This window comes from Lotus japonicus, chromosome 6 (genome assembly GCF_012489685.1).
Source record: "Lotus japonicus ecotype B-129 chromosome 6, LjGifu_v1.2".
NCBI classification, from domain to species: domain Eukaryota; kingdom Viridiplantae; phylum Streptophyta; class Magnoliopsida; order Fabales; family Fabaceae; genus Lotus; species Lotus japonicus.
This window is the reverse complement of record NC_080046.1, coordinates 49,071,956-49,089,164: the sequence shown is the minus strand read 5'-3', so window position 1 is coordinate 49,089,164 and position 17,209 is coordinate 49,071,956. Positions and strand designations below refer to the sequence as shown.

Genomic DNA, 17,209 nt, shown 5'->3' with positions numbered 1-17,209 from the left:
CAAAACGCGGGAAAATGAAAGTTTCGCGATTCTGATTTTTCCGGCTTCATTCTCCGTGAATTCTAAGATAGGTTTTGGCGAAAGAATTCCAAAACTAAAATGAGGTCTCCTTGTATTTTTGGTAACTAATGCAAAGTCGGTGTAAAACTATTTTACCCGATAAGTTGCTTTTTGCATCGAATGTCGGAATAGAAAACTTCCTTCTGAAGAAAGATTGAGAACATCAAGAGAAATGGGTGTGCGCGTGTAGAATCTTCATTTGAAGCTCTGAATAGAGAAAGTCTTCATTGTCGGTTGATTCTAGGGTTTTTGAACTATCAGGGTTTTGGTTTCGGCAAACTTCCGATGATTGGAATCGGACGTTCGTAGATCCTAGAGTTTCGCCTTGAAACGATTGTTATATATGGAATAAGAGAAGTTCTAACATTTCTCTGAAGATTTTTGGAATTAGTTCCCATCGTGCCTATAAGTGAAAACTAGCTATTTACTAGGGTTTCTGCCCTAGGTTTAAGCGTATAACGGTCGTGCTAAAACTTTTATCGACTTTGATGCAACCCTTAGACTTTTCCTGAACTTTCTCCTTCACAAATTTATTCCATTCGATAAACTCTTGTTCAGGTTTCCCTTCACGAAACATCAAGCCTAATCGTAAATGGAAATCTCTTCCACTTATTCTAAGCTTAAAAACTTGGGTCTTACAGCTGAAGTTGCAGCTCTTAAACATGGCCTCTCCTTATTATGGAACGCAAACATCCGAAAAGCAACGTGTGAGGTAGATTGTCTAGAAATTGTTGAAGCTTTGGTGCATGATCGATTTCAGTTTCACACCTTAGCATTTGAGCTTCTTGACATTCGCCTCCTCCTTGATAGGGACTAGAATATTGTTCTTGCTCATGTGCCAAGAGAGGCGAATGCGGTCGCAGATCACCTTGCGGATCTTGGAGCTGGCCTTCTTTGCCCTCTGACTTATCTTGAAGATCCTCCTCTGGAGCTTTTGCCCACTCTGGCTAGGGACTTATTAGCCCTTTAGTTTGTTTTTCTTGTTTATTTAATTTTCCGATGTACAAAAAAAAAAGTGATGTATACGGTTTGTAACCACACAAATTACCCCCATCATTAAAGAATTTTTTACCTTTACTTTGCGGCAGTCAAAAACTGCCACAATTCTATACGTGTTCAACGATCTAAAATACCGCAGTTGTTGACTTGTTGGGATGCGTATGTTCAACAACTATTTTCCAAACTCTTTTCAAAAAAAAAAAAACAACTATTTACCAAACTAAATACTTAATCCCCACATTTAGATACGTCTTCCTAAATCGCGTATCTTCCGAAACTAGTACCCTCATGATTTTAAGTTTTTATAATCTAAAATGTGGGTGCTATTTTTGTTTATTACATTCCACAATCTAAAATATGAGAGCTAAATTTACACATTACATTCCGCAATCTTTTTCTTTTTGGAAGACAGATTAAGAATTGAGAAAAAGTATACAAATTCACGAAATGACTACCGCATTTTAGTTTGTGATAGTCAATTATATAGCTTCCGCAAACATTTTTAAGATATGTTGTGATTTAGTCTATCGCAAGTAGAGCCGTGTACACACATTTTGGGGTCTTAACGAAAATGTTAAATGGGTCTTTTTTTTTAGAGAATTCTTAAGAAACTTAACATAAAATATTAATTTTTATATTAATCTTCAAGAAACCGACCACCGCGATGAAGATGAAATCGGATGATATTTTTCCAAAGAGGTAGAAATGAAAATTGATTTTTAGGTCTCAAGAGGAGAATATGAAGAATTTTGTTTTCATGAACCAGATGAGGAATGAGATGAAAGCACGGTGGAGTGATGTGTGATGAAAAGAGTGAGATTGAGAGATAATTTGAGTAAATTAAGGGAAAATTAGTACTGTTTTTTAAGGGAAGGAATCTCTTAATTAGTTTTCTAACGGTAGTGTTGTTGAAGATGATTAATATTCTGACTCAAATAGTGGTGAAAATTAATTCACTTTTTGGGAAATATGAATATTACAAATTTTTTTGATGAAAGGTTTGTTATCTTTTAAAGAAGATTAGATACTTTTTTATGTAAAAAAAAATGATATTATTAGTTAATTTTTTTTTTTAAATATATTGGTATAACTTCATTTTTTTAGTTGGCAAATATTTAGGAAATAAATAATTCTGATTTTTTTTTATACTTTAATTATTTAAAATTTATTAATAGTTAGTAATTAATTTTATTTTTTCGGGGCCTAAGTAAAAAAAAAAAATTTGGAGCATTAAGTTGTGGCTTATTTCTCTTAACACCATCCCCTGACTGCAAGCTAGAAGTGACAATTTTATTACTGCATTCTAATTTGCAGAAGGTAAATAAGTGTTGACTGACGCAAGCTAGAATAAGGGTATATTGAAGTTATATTATTATTATATATAGTTTGCGGTAGTCAATTATTTAGTTTTCACAAACTATATATGTTGTGAATAGAAGGGACAATTAAAGAGTTTAAACTTTAAACAATTAGCGTTATTTCTATCATTTTGAACAAATGAGAATTATGAAGAAATGTGAGAGGATAATACATAGGTAGCGTTTGGTGACGGAACGGAACAGGACAGAACAGAACAGAACGAAACGGGACAGAACAGGATGGAACATGACAATAATGTTCTATGTGTTGTGGTGTTTGGTAACTCCAAGTCAATAGAACATAACCATGATTTTAATTACATATATAACCCTGCATGTTTAATATTTGATTGAGGAAAACAAATTGAACTCAATTAAATATTTTACATAGAAACCGTTTGTTATTGCTTACTTCATGAAATAATCACTTATTTCTTTAAAATAATCACTTATATATTATTTAAGTTGTTTCAGTTTGCCCAGGGTCATTACATAGAACAGGCTTAGCTACTGTCATGTTTGTTTGCATTTTTTTACTATTGTTTTCTATTTTTATAAACTGATTTTTTTTGTCATAATCCGTTTTCAAAAAAAAATTAAAATAGTTCTTATATTCTATTTTAAGAATAAAATCTCAAAACATATTAGAGTTGTTTTCTGTATCTCTTTTAGTTATCAACTAATAACTGCATTTTTAACGTTGTAAAACATCTCGTTCAAATGGTTTTCTTTTTCTATTTTGCTTTTGAAAAACCCATTTTAAAAATTGCTTCTAAAAAATAAGAATTTGTTTGATTCCAGTTTTAGGGTCTATTTGATTACAATTTTTAAAAACTGTTATTTGTTTTCAAACCGAAAATATTTGAAAACTTATTCGTTTCAATATGTTTTTGAAAATAGTTCTCATTTTAGTTTTAACCAGAACAGCTCAAAGATTTCTCTATTTTTAATTTTTAGTTTTCATATCACAAATTTTTTAATGTCAGAAAACATGTGTTCAAACAGTTTTTCCTTCTTTTATTTTGAAAATTTATTTCTAAAAATTGATTTTAAATACATAAAATTAAAACTGCAATCAAATAGGGTATAACTCTTTTTAAAAACTGAAAACCAATACAAAAATCAAACAAAGCCTTACATATAAGGAAGATCACTTTTATCCAACAAAATACTCAATCTATTTCTCAATATATGTCACTTTTATAGGCATCTCAAAATATTCCCAGAAATGTGAGGTTGGGAAGGCAACATTCCCATGTCTGGCAAGTAAATTACATATGATTTTTTAAATTTCATTCTCATCTCAAAGAAGGAGAATTTTACATTTTAATGTGAATGAAAGTTATTTTCCACTAACTCTCTCTTCCACCACTTATTTTCTATTTTTATATTTTTTCTATTAATTGATTTTGAAAAAGATTCTCAGGAATAATGTATACTAACCAAACACATTTTTCATTTTATACGGGAATGACTTTGCTGGTAATGAAATTCCTCGGAAAAACATCCTTGGGAATATTTTTATAAAACTTGTAATAAATGTCTTACTCTCTACTAGTATACATTTTATCTCTCTTATAAATTCTGATGTTTCTAATACCATTAAGTTAATGGTACGTAAAACATAATTAATGTTTTCAATGATGAATAAATAAATAGAAACAAAAAGATCAAAAAAATTAATGACAAATATATACTAGGAACTAATGAAGTAATTTCACTCCAATTCGCCCCGCTTTTCGAGAGGACACAAACTTGAGTTAAAGGCAGTGGCAGAGCCACCGCCCCGCGACCCTGGGCTCTTGCCCGGGCTCGATGGCTGGCTCCGTCTTTTTCAGGACCTTTTAACAGAGAGAAGAAACCCAAAAATTGAAGAATTCTTGGGCAATTTTGAGAAGCTGAGTGAATGAAAAGGTCAAAAGTTCAAGTTTTTATAAATGGACACTTGCAGAATGTGAGTGATAGTGGAGAGAAAGATGGTGGGAGGGAAGAAATAGAACCATGAAGGAAAACCGATGAGGCGATGAACATTGTTTATGTCTCTGTGCATGTTGTTTTCTTTTTTGGGTCAAAGTGTGAAATGATTTGTTTATGTCAGTGATCAGTCTTTGCTACTGGGCCACCTCACTAGAAATCCCAATTAGATAGACTTATAGATAAATTCGAGTAAAATTGATAAACTATTTTACTATTCTAGCTTCTTCTAGTTTCTTCCGATTGTTTTTTATCTCTAGTTTACATTTGTGGATTATTTCTAGCGAACTGATGAGTTTGGGCCTGTTAGCTCACTTCTTTGTTACTAGGACAACATAATTGTGATTTTGCCCCTCGTGGGCCTTAGTAATGTCATCTGACTCTCTTCAACCAAAAACAAACCATGCATTAAAGGAAACAATGCATTAATTAGATTAAAAGATTTAGTGTTTAAATCTTAATGTTTAGGTAAGGTGTTTAATTGAGTATGAAATATATTTTTTATTGCAACAAGCTATTTTCGCTGCAATAGCCGTAATGTTCGCAGCCATAGTACTTGCAACCGTGACCACAATTATAATTTAAAACTCTGGATCAGATGTCAGGTGTGGACAATTAGGCTTAGACTTAACTTTGCCCGGGCTCTAGAAAAATTCTGGCTCCGCCACTAGTTAAAGGGGAGCACCCTCCATTCTCCTCCACTCTTAAAAATTGAACCGAACCCTCTCCCCACTCCATCCAAATACTAATACGCCATCTCAAATTACATGGGTGTCATGTTAATTTTAAGAAGAAGAAAAAAACATTCCTGAAATTCTTAGCCGTTGAGCAATTGATTAGTTCCAATAAAGGAACTTGAAACTCGAACTTTGTCAAGATTGACCATGACTTTTTTGTGATATCTATAATCTATAATCTATCTATCTATCTATCTATCTATAATCTATAATCTATAATATATAATATATAATATATATAAAAGAGAAGTTCATGCAGCTTAGAGGGTAATTTTGTAATTCACTTTATTATTACACATTGTTGTATTTTTTCATGGTCATTACTGTAATTATGTTTCTTATTGAATTAGAAATCAATCAGGACCGTTCGTTGGTTTTGATCAAAGCATCCTCTTTCAATCTTGGCCACAAGTTTTGAACACTCTTCTAATTATTATATCTTCTAATTATTATATCTACACATAGGTGATTTTTGGCATTCCATCTCATTAAATTTATCATACTGCTTTAATGTAATACATGTTTATATTCCTAATAAATTTAACGTTTTAAATTTAAATATTAATTAATGTGTGAATTTTAATAACATTGATTTTTCGTATTCCATTAGATTAATCAACAATGCTTTAACAAGTACTAATTTTTAAAAAATATTTTTAATTATTATGTGATTTTTGTTAGTAATACAAATATGTTATTTTATTAGCACATAGTTTTTTATTTATTCTAAATTTTTAGAATTTATGTATTTTTTCCCTTCCAATTTCGCCATTTATCTAATTAAATATTTATTTATATTTTTATACATTTTCTAAAAAAAATATATTTTAATTCATCTCTTATGTAATTGATTTTGAAATTTGATAACACAAATGATTTTATGACTTTAAAAAAATTCTTGACCTTTTAATATTCTAATTGTTTCAACTTTTCTAAATGAATTATTCATGACTTTTCATTGTCCAAAACTCCTATTCCCAATTTCAATTAATTCTAAAATGAATAATATTCAATGAATGGAATGAGGAAGATGATTTTTGAGGCTTTTCATATCCTTCATGGTTTAGTCTCTAGGTATAAATACTCTTCATCTATTTGATTTGTCTGCATCTTTTCTTTAACTTCATCTACATTTTTTAGCTCCAGAGTTGTCAGTGACGGAAAATCGTAACACAATGCAGGGTTTGTTTTGCTGCTGTGAAATTGGTGAGCTACTAACTTATGTTTTAGGTTTCAAGTTTTGTAAATCCTGTACAGAACATCAATGTGGTTTTTAGATAATGTTCATGTTCTGTTTTGTTCTTTATTTTTTCTAGATTTTTCTATAAGGATGTAAGATGTCAATATTTTATGAACAATGACTTAAATTTGGTTGAAACCTTGAAATCTTTAATGTTACGACCATAGAAAATAGGAGAAGCTCATGTTTATCGATTTCATTTTTGTGTGATTTATTTTTCTATCTTCGTGTCAATATGTTTCTAATATGCATTCTTCTTGGTTCAAAAACTAATCCAAGATGTTAAGTCAATATCTTCTTATATGAGGTCAATTGCTGATGTCGATCTACTTTTGAAGGTATAATGTAACCAATGTGAAGTTTCTTATCCTAGGCTTGGTTTTAGCCGTTAAAAAGTTGTACATCTCAAGGTAGCCAACTGATTAAAGTTTATGAACTCTCATCTTTTATATAGTTTTTTTATATCATTAATCTTAGTTTGATTCAATCTTTTCATTGTATATTTATCATTCTTAAGAAATTTGGTATATGGCATGGAGAAGCTTTTGTGAACATCCTCTAGAGGCTGGAAGCACCTGCAAAATTGCTTTTCAGTGACCCAATTATTCATCCATATCATTTAACATCTAAATTATCATCGGATAATTTTTTAAAGATTGTTTTGTAGGTTGACAGTCATTTTATTTGACTTTCTTTGTCAATTGTGAATGTATGTTTCGTTCAGTGTGATAGATATATTTTTATGTCATATTTTAGCTTTCTTTGTCAAATTAAGAAAAATTGTTCCTCAATTTTTATCTTCTTAATGAATAAAAATTTATGCTTTTGGAAAAAGTCCACTTAGAATGTAGATCTATCATGAAGGCATTTTTGTTTGAATGATTATATGACAAAAGAATTTCTAATTTCAAGTTAAATTTTCATAATAAGTGATTTATTATTTACAATTTTTTTATTAATGAAATTTTCTAGACCAAAAATTGAAGAATATTTGGCTTATTTTCTTTTTAGGGTTGAATTCTTATACTTACAAATAAAAATTGAATAAGATGATTGTGTTTAGTATTGAAAAATATTTCATTGAAATGCTTAGTCACTATCTGCAACTACTATCATTTTCAAAAAAAAAAAAGCAACTACTATCCAATAAAACATCCAAAAGTAAAATCTTAAGTATATGGGAGAAAAACAAATGTGAATATGAAGAAAACTCATTAATATACTTTCGGAGTTATATAGGAGTTAGAAAATTCAAACTTTAAAGATTTAATTCAAATCTCACTTTAATGTGTCTAATGATAACACAAAAATAGAGAATTTACTCTACCGACTTTTGTACTTCTATGATTCCATTCACATATTCTTACTATTATATAGATGTTGTTTAATTTTCTTTATATCGTACTTCATTTTTTTATAAATTAAAAAAAATTAAATTCAAGAATAAAATAGTTTAAAAATAAAAATTTAATTCATAAATAAAACTAAAATTAATATTTAAAAATTCAAGGCCTATTCACCTACATTTTTTTAATATTAATTACACACTAAATAAAATAAGTTAACATTAGTTATAGAATTCCATGAGACATGGTAAATACAAATTTATTTGTTGAATATTTTATTTAGTATTAATATTAATCTTTAATAATTAAAGGTAGGAGTTTTAACATTAAATTTGATATGAATGCCAAAATAAACATAGGAATAACCTTTCACTTTCACCAAACTTTGTTTGTAAGATCATAGTTAATATTAGTTACACACCAAATAAATATCAGTTATACCTTTACTGAGACACACGTAATTTTGTTTTTTGAAAGTCCAAATATATTCATATTTAAAAAAGTGTGAAGAGACTAGGCTCGGAAAGACAGAGGGGATAACAAAAACAAAAAAACTGTAACCATCCACAAGACTACACAATCGCTTAATCACCCTAAAAAAGAAAACAAAAAAAAAAACCACCCTATATGAAAGAAAGAACCCAAGGAAGCAAAGCGGAAGACCTAGAACCAAAACCAAGAGCGACACATACACTCAGGGTGTCACATACACTGAGACACACAATTAGTTTTAATTTATATTATAATTAATTAAATAAAAATTAATATTAATATTAATCTTAAAAGTTGAAGAGGTTATTTTAATATTAAATATGATATCGTTTCAAAAAATAACATTCTCACTATCACTTTCCATTGAAATTCTATTTGGCAGTTTCAATCCTCTTACTCAAAAATATAAAAAAGTGTTTATCATGATTTGGTTCATATGAGTTAGGAAATTCCAAAGGGCACACAAAGTTAGTTTTAGGTTATTGAATTATTAGTTAAACAATAATTAATTTTAATATTAATTCATAAAAGATAAAGATGGTGGTGGATTTAATATTAAATCAAATGCAGAAGATAACCTTCTCATTATCCCTTTTCCCTACAACTATATAAGTAATAAAGTAAATAGTTTTTAATTCTATTAAAACTTTAATGATTTACCTCGAATTTTCTGCAAATGAGTTTATTATTATTTAGCTCATTATTATTTAGTTAATATAATTTAGAGAATTCCATAGGACACAATTAATATGTTTTGATCTAGAGAATTATTAATTAGTTATTAATTAATATTAATATTAATACATAAAAGTTAAAGGTGGTGGTTTTAATACTAAATATGACATCACTCCAAAAAGTAAATTTTCCACTAGCCATCCCTACAACTATATAAATTAGTAACACCGCTCATTCAAAATGTGCACGTCATATAGCGTGAGATGACGTATTTGCATTGAATTAAAGCTCAAACTCAGCTACATATACACCGGAAATTAGATGTTGATGTTTTAGCTTAGAATGTCTAAATGTGCTATAATTTTCTCTTTAATTTTGTCATGATTTCTTCTTGATTCAATCCTACTTTTTATACTGGACAACTTCCCTGGTCTACAAATTGATTTTTTATTTCATGTTTCTCTTTTCACGGTAATTTTTTTTTCAAATTTATGATTTCTTCTATCTAGGTTTAATTTTATGATTTTAATTCTTAAAATTTATTTTGATAAAAGTAACAAAAAGAACAAATATTTTGAGAAATTATAGGCTATAAAAAGCGAATATTATCTGAGGTTATTGCTAAATTTTACAGAAGGGCTCATTCATTTCCAGACATAAGAAAAGTATATGAAGTTACATATGACACATTCAAGGACGTGTGCTATACAATGAGTTTACTAAACGATGATAAATATTACATTGATGAAGTAATAGAAGCTTTGAATTGCAGTACTGCAAACAATCTTAGAAGACTTTTTGCTACTTTACTCTTATCATATTAGCTTTTAAGGGCATAATTTGTTTGGAAAGAAACCTGAGAGTATTTAAGTGGTGGTATTTTACATAAACAAAGACTTATTATGCAACGTAGTGGTGTGTACATTTTTAATCAAAGCTCATACAAAAATAAGTAAGTACAAAATCCATAAAAAAATAAAATTATATTGCTTCTACAAAATAAAAACAATACATTCATCACTTGAAAAGATACAAATTTATGTTTGATGTCTAAAATTAATTTTATTCTTTTAATTCATAATAAATTTTATTTTAATAAACATAAAAAACACAAATTTAGAAAGAAAAAAATATACACGATAAACAAAAATGAATAACCCCGTGCATCGCACGAGTAAAAATACTAATTAAATATAAAATCAATGGCATAAATTTTTTAGATGGAGATAGTTGGAGTAAAAATAATTTAGATGGAGATAGTTGCAGAAATTAAATATACTCGTAGTTATACTAGTCAAACATAGTACAGGCATCCACTATTTGTTTTTTCTTTTGTTTGTCCTGAATAGTGAATCCTCCTTTTCAATACCCCCAGGCAAATTAATGTTTGCATTTTCATCAAAGTCGCAATGGCTAACCAGCAAATTGTCAACTCTGTTTCTTCTTCATCTTCTGTGGTGTCTCTGAAAAAATATGATGTTTTTCTTAGCTTTCGCGGTGAAGATACCCGCAACAACTTCACCAGCCATCTTCATGATGCTCTGACCCGAAAGAAAGTGGAGACCTACATAGATTACAGGCTTGAAAAAGGAGATGAGATCTCACAAGCACTCATCAAAGCCATACAAGACTCACTTGTATCTGTTGTCATTTTCTCTGAAAACTATGCTTCCTCTAAGTGGTGCTTGGATGAGATCACTAAGATTCTTGAATGCAAGAGGGATCATGGACAAATTGTTATACCTGTGTTCTACAAAGTAGATCCATCCCATGTGAGGAACCAGAGAGAGAGCTACAAGGAAGCTTTTGCAAAGCATGAACAAGATCTCAAGAACAGTGATGACAAGTTGCAGAAATGGAGATGTGCCCTCACTGAAGCAGCCAATTTGGCTGGTTGGGACTCTCGAGTTTATAGGTACCCTCAATTAATGCACCTTTCTATTTAATATTGAATTTTTCACAACAGAAGTTGGTTTTTATCTTCTTCCAGAAACATGAAATCTTGAAACTCAATAAAATACTTCTAAGCTTTTGTCTTTTTCTTTTTCACTTTATTGATCTGAACGAGAATGATAAAATATTATTAAATTAAATTACAAGATTCAGGTAACATATTAGATCATGTTATCACACATGATAACTATAAGGGGGGAAAAGGAGCCACACAGATTTGCATAAGACACCAAATTTTGGGCAGAGGCAAACAGAGACAGATCTGTTTCCATTTTTGGTATATCTAAGCTAGTTGCTCATGGCATCTGCCCTGTAATAAGTCTCTCGAAAGGTTTTAAATTGCGGCTGCAGTAACGGCCGCGGTCATGACGATTGCATTATAGTCTTTTATGTTGTGAAAAATTGTGAATAAACGTGGTTGTCGTATCTATAATCACGGCCGCATTTTGGTTTTAGAAACCCTCCAAAACCTGAAAGTTACAGTTAAAAACACAGTCATGAACCTTGGTTTAAAACCTTGTCCATTGTTTCAAAAGAGTTATTTTTTTACTTTGTGTGTGTTTTGGGAGAAGCAATACACATTTTACTTGGAAGCTTATTGAATTAAGCTTGGAATAGCTTATTGTATATATACAAGGACTAATCATAAGCTAATTAATATGATAACCGGATGAAAATAAGTTCATGAGAACTTATAAGTAGATCATAAGTTATTTCATAATCTTAATCAAATGATTGTACATATTGTTTGGGTTCAAATAAACTCTTTCTAATACCCTTACCGTAGAGTTGGAAGTATGGAAGTTCTCGCGGGAAATCATAATAATTTCGGAGTTATCCTCCGAATCTGGATTGATTGCAGTTATTAGTTCCTGCAGTCACTACAGTCAAAATTTGCACTATCGGATGTTGAATTTCTGTAAGCCACTTTCAATTCCGGAAGTTGAACTTCCATAAGTGATTTTTTATTTATGAAAGTTTTAACATCCGAAAGTATAAAAGATACACTTTAGAAACTTTAACTTCCGAAACACAAAAAAATGCACTTCCTCTTGAAATTCGAACTTACGAAATTGAACTTAGCTGGAAGTTCAACTTTAAAAATACTGATCAACTTCCAAGATTTGAAGTTTAGGATATTGAATTTCCATATAAGTTATTTCAGTCAACTTTCATATGTTTTTACTTTTTTGTATTTCAAGAATTTGAACTTACGGAAGTATAAAAAATACACTTCTAGAACTTAAACTTCCAAAACACAAAAACACACTTCCTCTTGAAGTCGAACTTACGGAATTGAAATTAGCTTCCAAAAGTTCAACTTAATCTTAACTTAACTGCAGTGATGGGAGGAACCATGAATACACCAATCCAAAATCGTTATTCTCCTCAGTGCATGGTAAGTGCTAGGGACATAAGAGTTGGGTGGGATGAAGGGTCTAGAGTTCGAACCCTGAGAAAGATTAATTTACTAACATTATTAACAACTAACATTTGGCTATAAAAAAATGTTTAAATAACAATACGTACCTTAGTAATACTCTTTGTACGGAATCAAGTATGGATCTCATAAAATACAAATGAGTAATGATGACGTTGTTAAATTGGATTTATTGGCTGAAATGTTTACATTTGGACAAAGATTCACAATGTTTTTTCTTCAAATGCAAAACCTCCTTCATAAATGTCCAAATTAGCTTCTAATTGCATTGCGTGATAGTTAGATTTTAGCTTTTAGAACTTTCTTACGAGAATGACTGAGATAATGATATACTAAACTAATTAGGTACATAGAAATAATTAATATTATTTTACTATTCTAAATCTCTAATCATACTTGTTAACTCTTGAAACATTGGCGGTGTGTGTATTAAGTTAGAATTAAACTTTTATTATTTTCAGAATTTGTGGCTCCCATCCCCAATCTGTTCATAGATTCTATTCTACTCAATCATCATCTGTATATTTTTTTATTCACTAATGATACATGTTTATCTTAACTCTTTTTTACCATTTTTTTATGGTAGGAATGAAACTGAATTCATTAAGGACATTATTGAAGACGTTTTACAAAAACTGAATATCAGATACCCAATTGAATTGAAGGGAGTGATTGGAATAGAGAGAAATTACACAGGGGTTGAATCATTATTAGAAATTGGCTCAAGAGAAGTTAGAATAATTGGAATATGGGGCATGGGTGGCATAGGTAAGACCACCCTAGCACTTGCTTTACATGCCAAGTTGTATTCACAATTTGAAGGTCATTGCTTTCTTGCAAGTGTGAGGGAAAAATCAGAAAAGTTTGGTGTAGATGTTTTACGCAATAGACTTTTTTCTGAGTTGTTAGAAGAAGAAAATCTTCGTGTTGTGGCACCTAAAGTTGAATCTCATTTTGTGTCTAGAAGGCTTAGACGCAAAAAAGTTCTTATTGTTTTGGATGATGTGGCTACCTCAGAACAGTTGGAAGATCTCATAAGTGATTATGATTGTTTGGCACCGGGAAGTAGAGTGATTGTAACAACTAGAGACAAACACATATTTAGCCAGGTGAATGGAATATATGAGGTTAAGGAATTGAATAACCATGACTCTCTTCAACTTTTTTGCTTGAATGCCTTCAGAGAAAAGCAACCCGAAATTGGATATGAAGAGCTATCAGAAAGTGTGATTGCATATTGCAAAGGCAACCCTTTGGCTTTAAAAGTCTTAGGTGCGCGTCTTCGATCAAGAAGCAGAGAAGCATGGAAAAGTGAAGTTAGAAAGCTCCAAAAGATTCCAGATGTGAAAATTCATAATGTGTTGAAATTGAGTTTTGAAGACTTAGATCGTACTGAGAAAGACATATTTCTAGACATTGCATGTTTTTTCAAAGGAGAATATAGAGATCATGTAACAAGTTTACTAGATGCTTGTGATTTCTTTGCAGCCATTGGGATAGAGGTTCTTTTAGATAAGTCTCTTATAACCCTTTCAAATAAGGACACAATAGAAATGCATGACTTGTTACAAGAAATGGGATGGGAAATTGTTCATCAAGAATCTATCAAGGATCCTGGAAGACGAAGTCGATTATGGGATCCAGAGGAAGTGTATGATGTGCTGAAATATGGAAGGGTTAGTACAAATTACAATTACTTGCACGTATGCTTCTTGAATGTAGCTAGTATATATGATAGCATTAGCTAACTGTGTATTCTAATCTTTGTTTGTCAGGGAACTGAAGCTGTTGAAGGCATAATTTTAGATGTGTCTAAAATTAAGGATCTACAATTGAGCTATGATTCCTTTACAAAAATGACTAACATAAGATTTATTAAATTTCATTATGGGCAGTGGAATGGCAGATGTAAGCTATACATTCCTGATGGTCTTAAATCATTGTCTAACAAATTGAGGTACCTTGAGTGGCATGGATACTCTTTGGAGTCTTTGCCATCAACATTCTGTGCTAAATTGCTTGTTGAGCTTTCCATGCCTTACAGTAACCTTGAAAAGCTCTGGGACGGAGTTCAGGTATGAATTGAATTTATTTTGGATCAACTTACTTTTCTGCAAAATCAATTCTAGCACTCAGAAGCTACTCACATAAGTATCTCCTCAGAATCAATTTTGGTTCTTGAATCAATTGTTGGAGGAATTCCAAATGGCTATATATATTCTACTTTGTCTTTGAATATGCATACAGTTATAGCCTTGTGCTTCCTAAAATGAAGCTCATGCACACACTTGAGCCACTACTTAGGTTATTTTCCTATATATGCTTAGATTTCTTCTATTTTTTTCAAAACTCAGGATTTGACATATCTTACCTTGTTACAGAATCTAGTGAATTTAAAGGAAATCGACCTTAGATTCTGCAAAGACCTGGTTGAGGTGCCAGACTTATCTATGGCGACAAATCTTGAAGAACTATCTCTTGCTCAGTGTAAAAGCCTGCGTCGAATTCATCCATCCATTTTATCTCTCCACAAGCTTCAGGATCTGGATTTAGAAGGCTGCACAGAGATTGAAGGCCTTCAAACTGATGTCCATTTAAAATCTCTCCGCAACATTCGTCTCAGCAACTGCTCATCCCTGAAGGAATTTTCAGTCTTCTCAGAGCCACTAGAGAGACTCTGGTTAGATGGTACAGGCATTCAAGAATTTCCCTCATCACTTTGGCATTGTGAGAAACTTAGTTTCATCACTCTACAAGGTTGTGACAGTCTTGATAATTTTGGGAACAAGTTATCCTATGAGGCTGGAATGAAATCTATTAACTATCTAGAACTTTCTGGATGCAAACAACTCAATGCATCAAATCTATGTTTTATCCTTAATGGTCTACATTCTTTAAAGGATTTGTCTTTGGAAGATTGTTGCAACTTGAAATCACTCCCTGACAACATTGGCTTGTTATCATCACTACATAAGTTACACCTAAGCAGAAGCAATGTTGAGAGCTTGTCTACAAATATCAAGAACCTTTTGATGTTGAAAGAGCTGAAGTTAGACAACTGCAAAAAACTTGTGCATCTCCCAGAGCTTCCACCTTCCCTGCAAGTATTAAGTGCTGTTAACTGCACATCTCTGGTTGTCAACTTCACTCAATTGCTTAGATCCTTTTCACTCAAACATGGACCTGAAGAGCATCGTAAACATGTTTTTCTCCCGGGAAACCGAGTCCCTGAGTGGTTTAGCTTTCATGCCGAGGGGGCTTCAGTAACCATTCCTTATCTTCCACTTTCTGGCTTGTGTGGCTTTATTTGGTGCTTCATTCTTTCTCAGTCTCCGACAGATGGAAAATACGGATATGTTGAATGTTACATCTACAAGAATTCCAAGAGAGTTGATGGCAAAGGTACCTTTCTAGGTGATCAGAATTTGATTACGGATCATGTGTTTCTTTGGTATACTGACATCATAAAAGGTGGAGTCAAGCATTCCATGCAGAAGGTATTGGAAGAAAGTATAGCTTGTGATCCTTATGACATATCATTTAAATTCTCTCATGAAGATGAGGAAGGAGAATGGTCAATGAAGGGGATAAAGGGATGTGGAGTTTGCCCAATATATGCTTCTGGAAATAGCTATTCCTTTCAACAAGAGGGATTGGAGTTTGAGTTTGGGAATAGTTCTGTAGATACTGTTGAGTTAGAACCCAACAGTTCAAATTATATTGATGAGTTACAACATAGAGCAACTGGATTTGAAGTCAAAGGGGCTAATCATAACAATGAAAAAGACCTGACTAAGAAATTGCAGGATGTTATGCACCAAACAATTATAACAGGTATGCATGAAAATTTTACTATTTATATGACATGGTAGAAATACACACCTGTGCATACTTCTCTTATGTGAAATTGGATATACTTCTTTTTCAGAAGAAGACAGAGAATATCATGAAGAGGGAAAAGGAACCAAGGGAAAACAAAAACTACTAGTAGAGGAAACAAATGTAGTTTATCTGACCAAGAGTTCCATAGAAAAAACAGAAGTTCATCAGAGACATGCTAGTAGTAGTAGTACTCTCTCCATAGATGCAGGCTTTAACCCCAGCAACAACAACAACACAACAGAGACAATTTTGGAAGTTTCAGTCTCTAGTGTTCATGTTCCACCAACTAATGCTGATCCACTGGAGATTACTCCAACAGAAGAATGTGCCACTTTTAGGGACATTGGAGCAATCAAGAAAAGGCACATCCCTCTTTTAGAGGAAGCAATAGCAAATTACCCGTCTCTTTGGTCATGGCGTGTGAAATTCACTCGTTCAAAAATGAGAGAATTTGGATACACCATCTTGGGTGATATGTTGGAGTTCCTCTCAGTGACACGGTGGGGAGACCTCACTGAAACAAAAAAAGCTGAATTTGAGTCTTTAGTGTGTGAGTTGGAGACCTTTGGGTTTGATATTCAATGGTTGAAGAACACAGAGACACTGATTAAACAAAGCAAGATAGATAAGGTAGCCATTGATCACATGAAGAGACTTGAAGTGCAAGTAAAGGAACAACAAACTGTTGTGGAGGAATTAGAGGATCATCTTCAGGTGGCCAAAGTGGAGCTAACAAATTTGAAATCAGAACTGGGCAATTTAAGGTGTGAGCTTGGAAACTTGGATGACTTCATTGGATTCTGAATTAGGAAAATGAAATTTGATATTATCTTTTTCATAAGTTCTGCAATGAAGCCATCTTGGTCATAAAAGTTGGATAACATGCTCATGAGGCTGTAATTTTTTGTTTGCATTTCATTTTATTACAGTAGCTGATCAATCCATTAAGAATGGCAAACCCCCTCTTCCTAACACGCTCAAACACAGCCTCATGTTCCTTATTATGACAATACAAGTTAAGCATGGAATCCAAGACACAGAATTAGAACAAA

General features: G+C 31.8%; 1 protein-coding gene across 2 annotated transcripts; it reads left to right on the top strand.

The window, feature by feature from the left end:
• Positions 1-10,208: 10,208 nt before the first annotated feature.
• Positions 10,209-17,209, top strand: LOC130724379 (disease resistance protein RML1A-like). Of its 2 annotated transcripts, none has more exons than XM_057575589.1 (5): positions 10,209-10,796; positions 12,862-13,951; positions 14,051-14,350; positions 14,657-16,109; positions 16,207-17,209. In XM_057575589.1, the coding sequence occupies exons 1-5, from the start codon at positions 10,291-10,293 to the stop codon at positions 16,959-16,961; spliced, it is 4,104 nt and encodes a 1,367-aa protein (XP_057431572.1). In that variant the 5' UTR covers positions 10,209-10,290; the 3' UTR covers positions 16,962-17,209. The 2 variants fall into 2 exon arrangements, with proteins under 2 accessions (XP_057431572.1, XP_057431571.1); XM_057575588.1 differs by having other exon boundaries at positions 10,211-10,796; positions 16,204-17,209.

Excerpts from the sequence above, each read along its gene's own strand:
- LOC130724379 (XM_057575588.1), top strand. The coding sequence starts at position 10,291 with ATGGCTAACCAGCAAATTGTCAACTCTGTTTCTTCTTCATCTTCTGTG. Across the intron at positions 13,952-14,050 it reads ATGTGCTGAAATATGGAAGG|GGAACTGAAGCTGTTGAAGG; the intron begins GTTAGTACAAAT and ends TTTGTTTGTCAG. Across the intron at positions 14,351-14,656 it reads AGCTCTGGGACGGAGTTCAG|AATCTAGTGAATTTAAAGGA; the intron begins GTATGAATTGAA and ends ACCTTGTTACAG.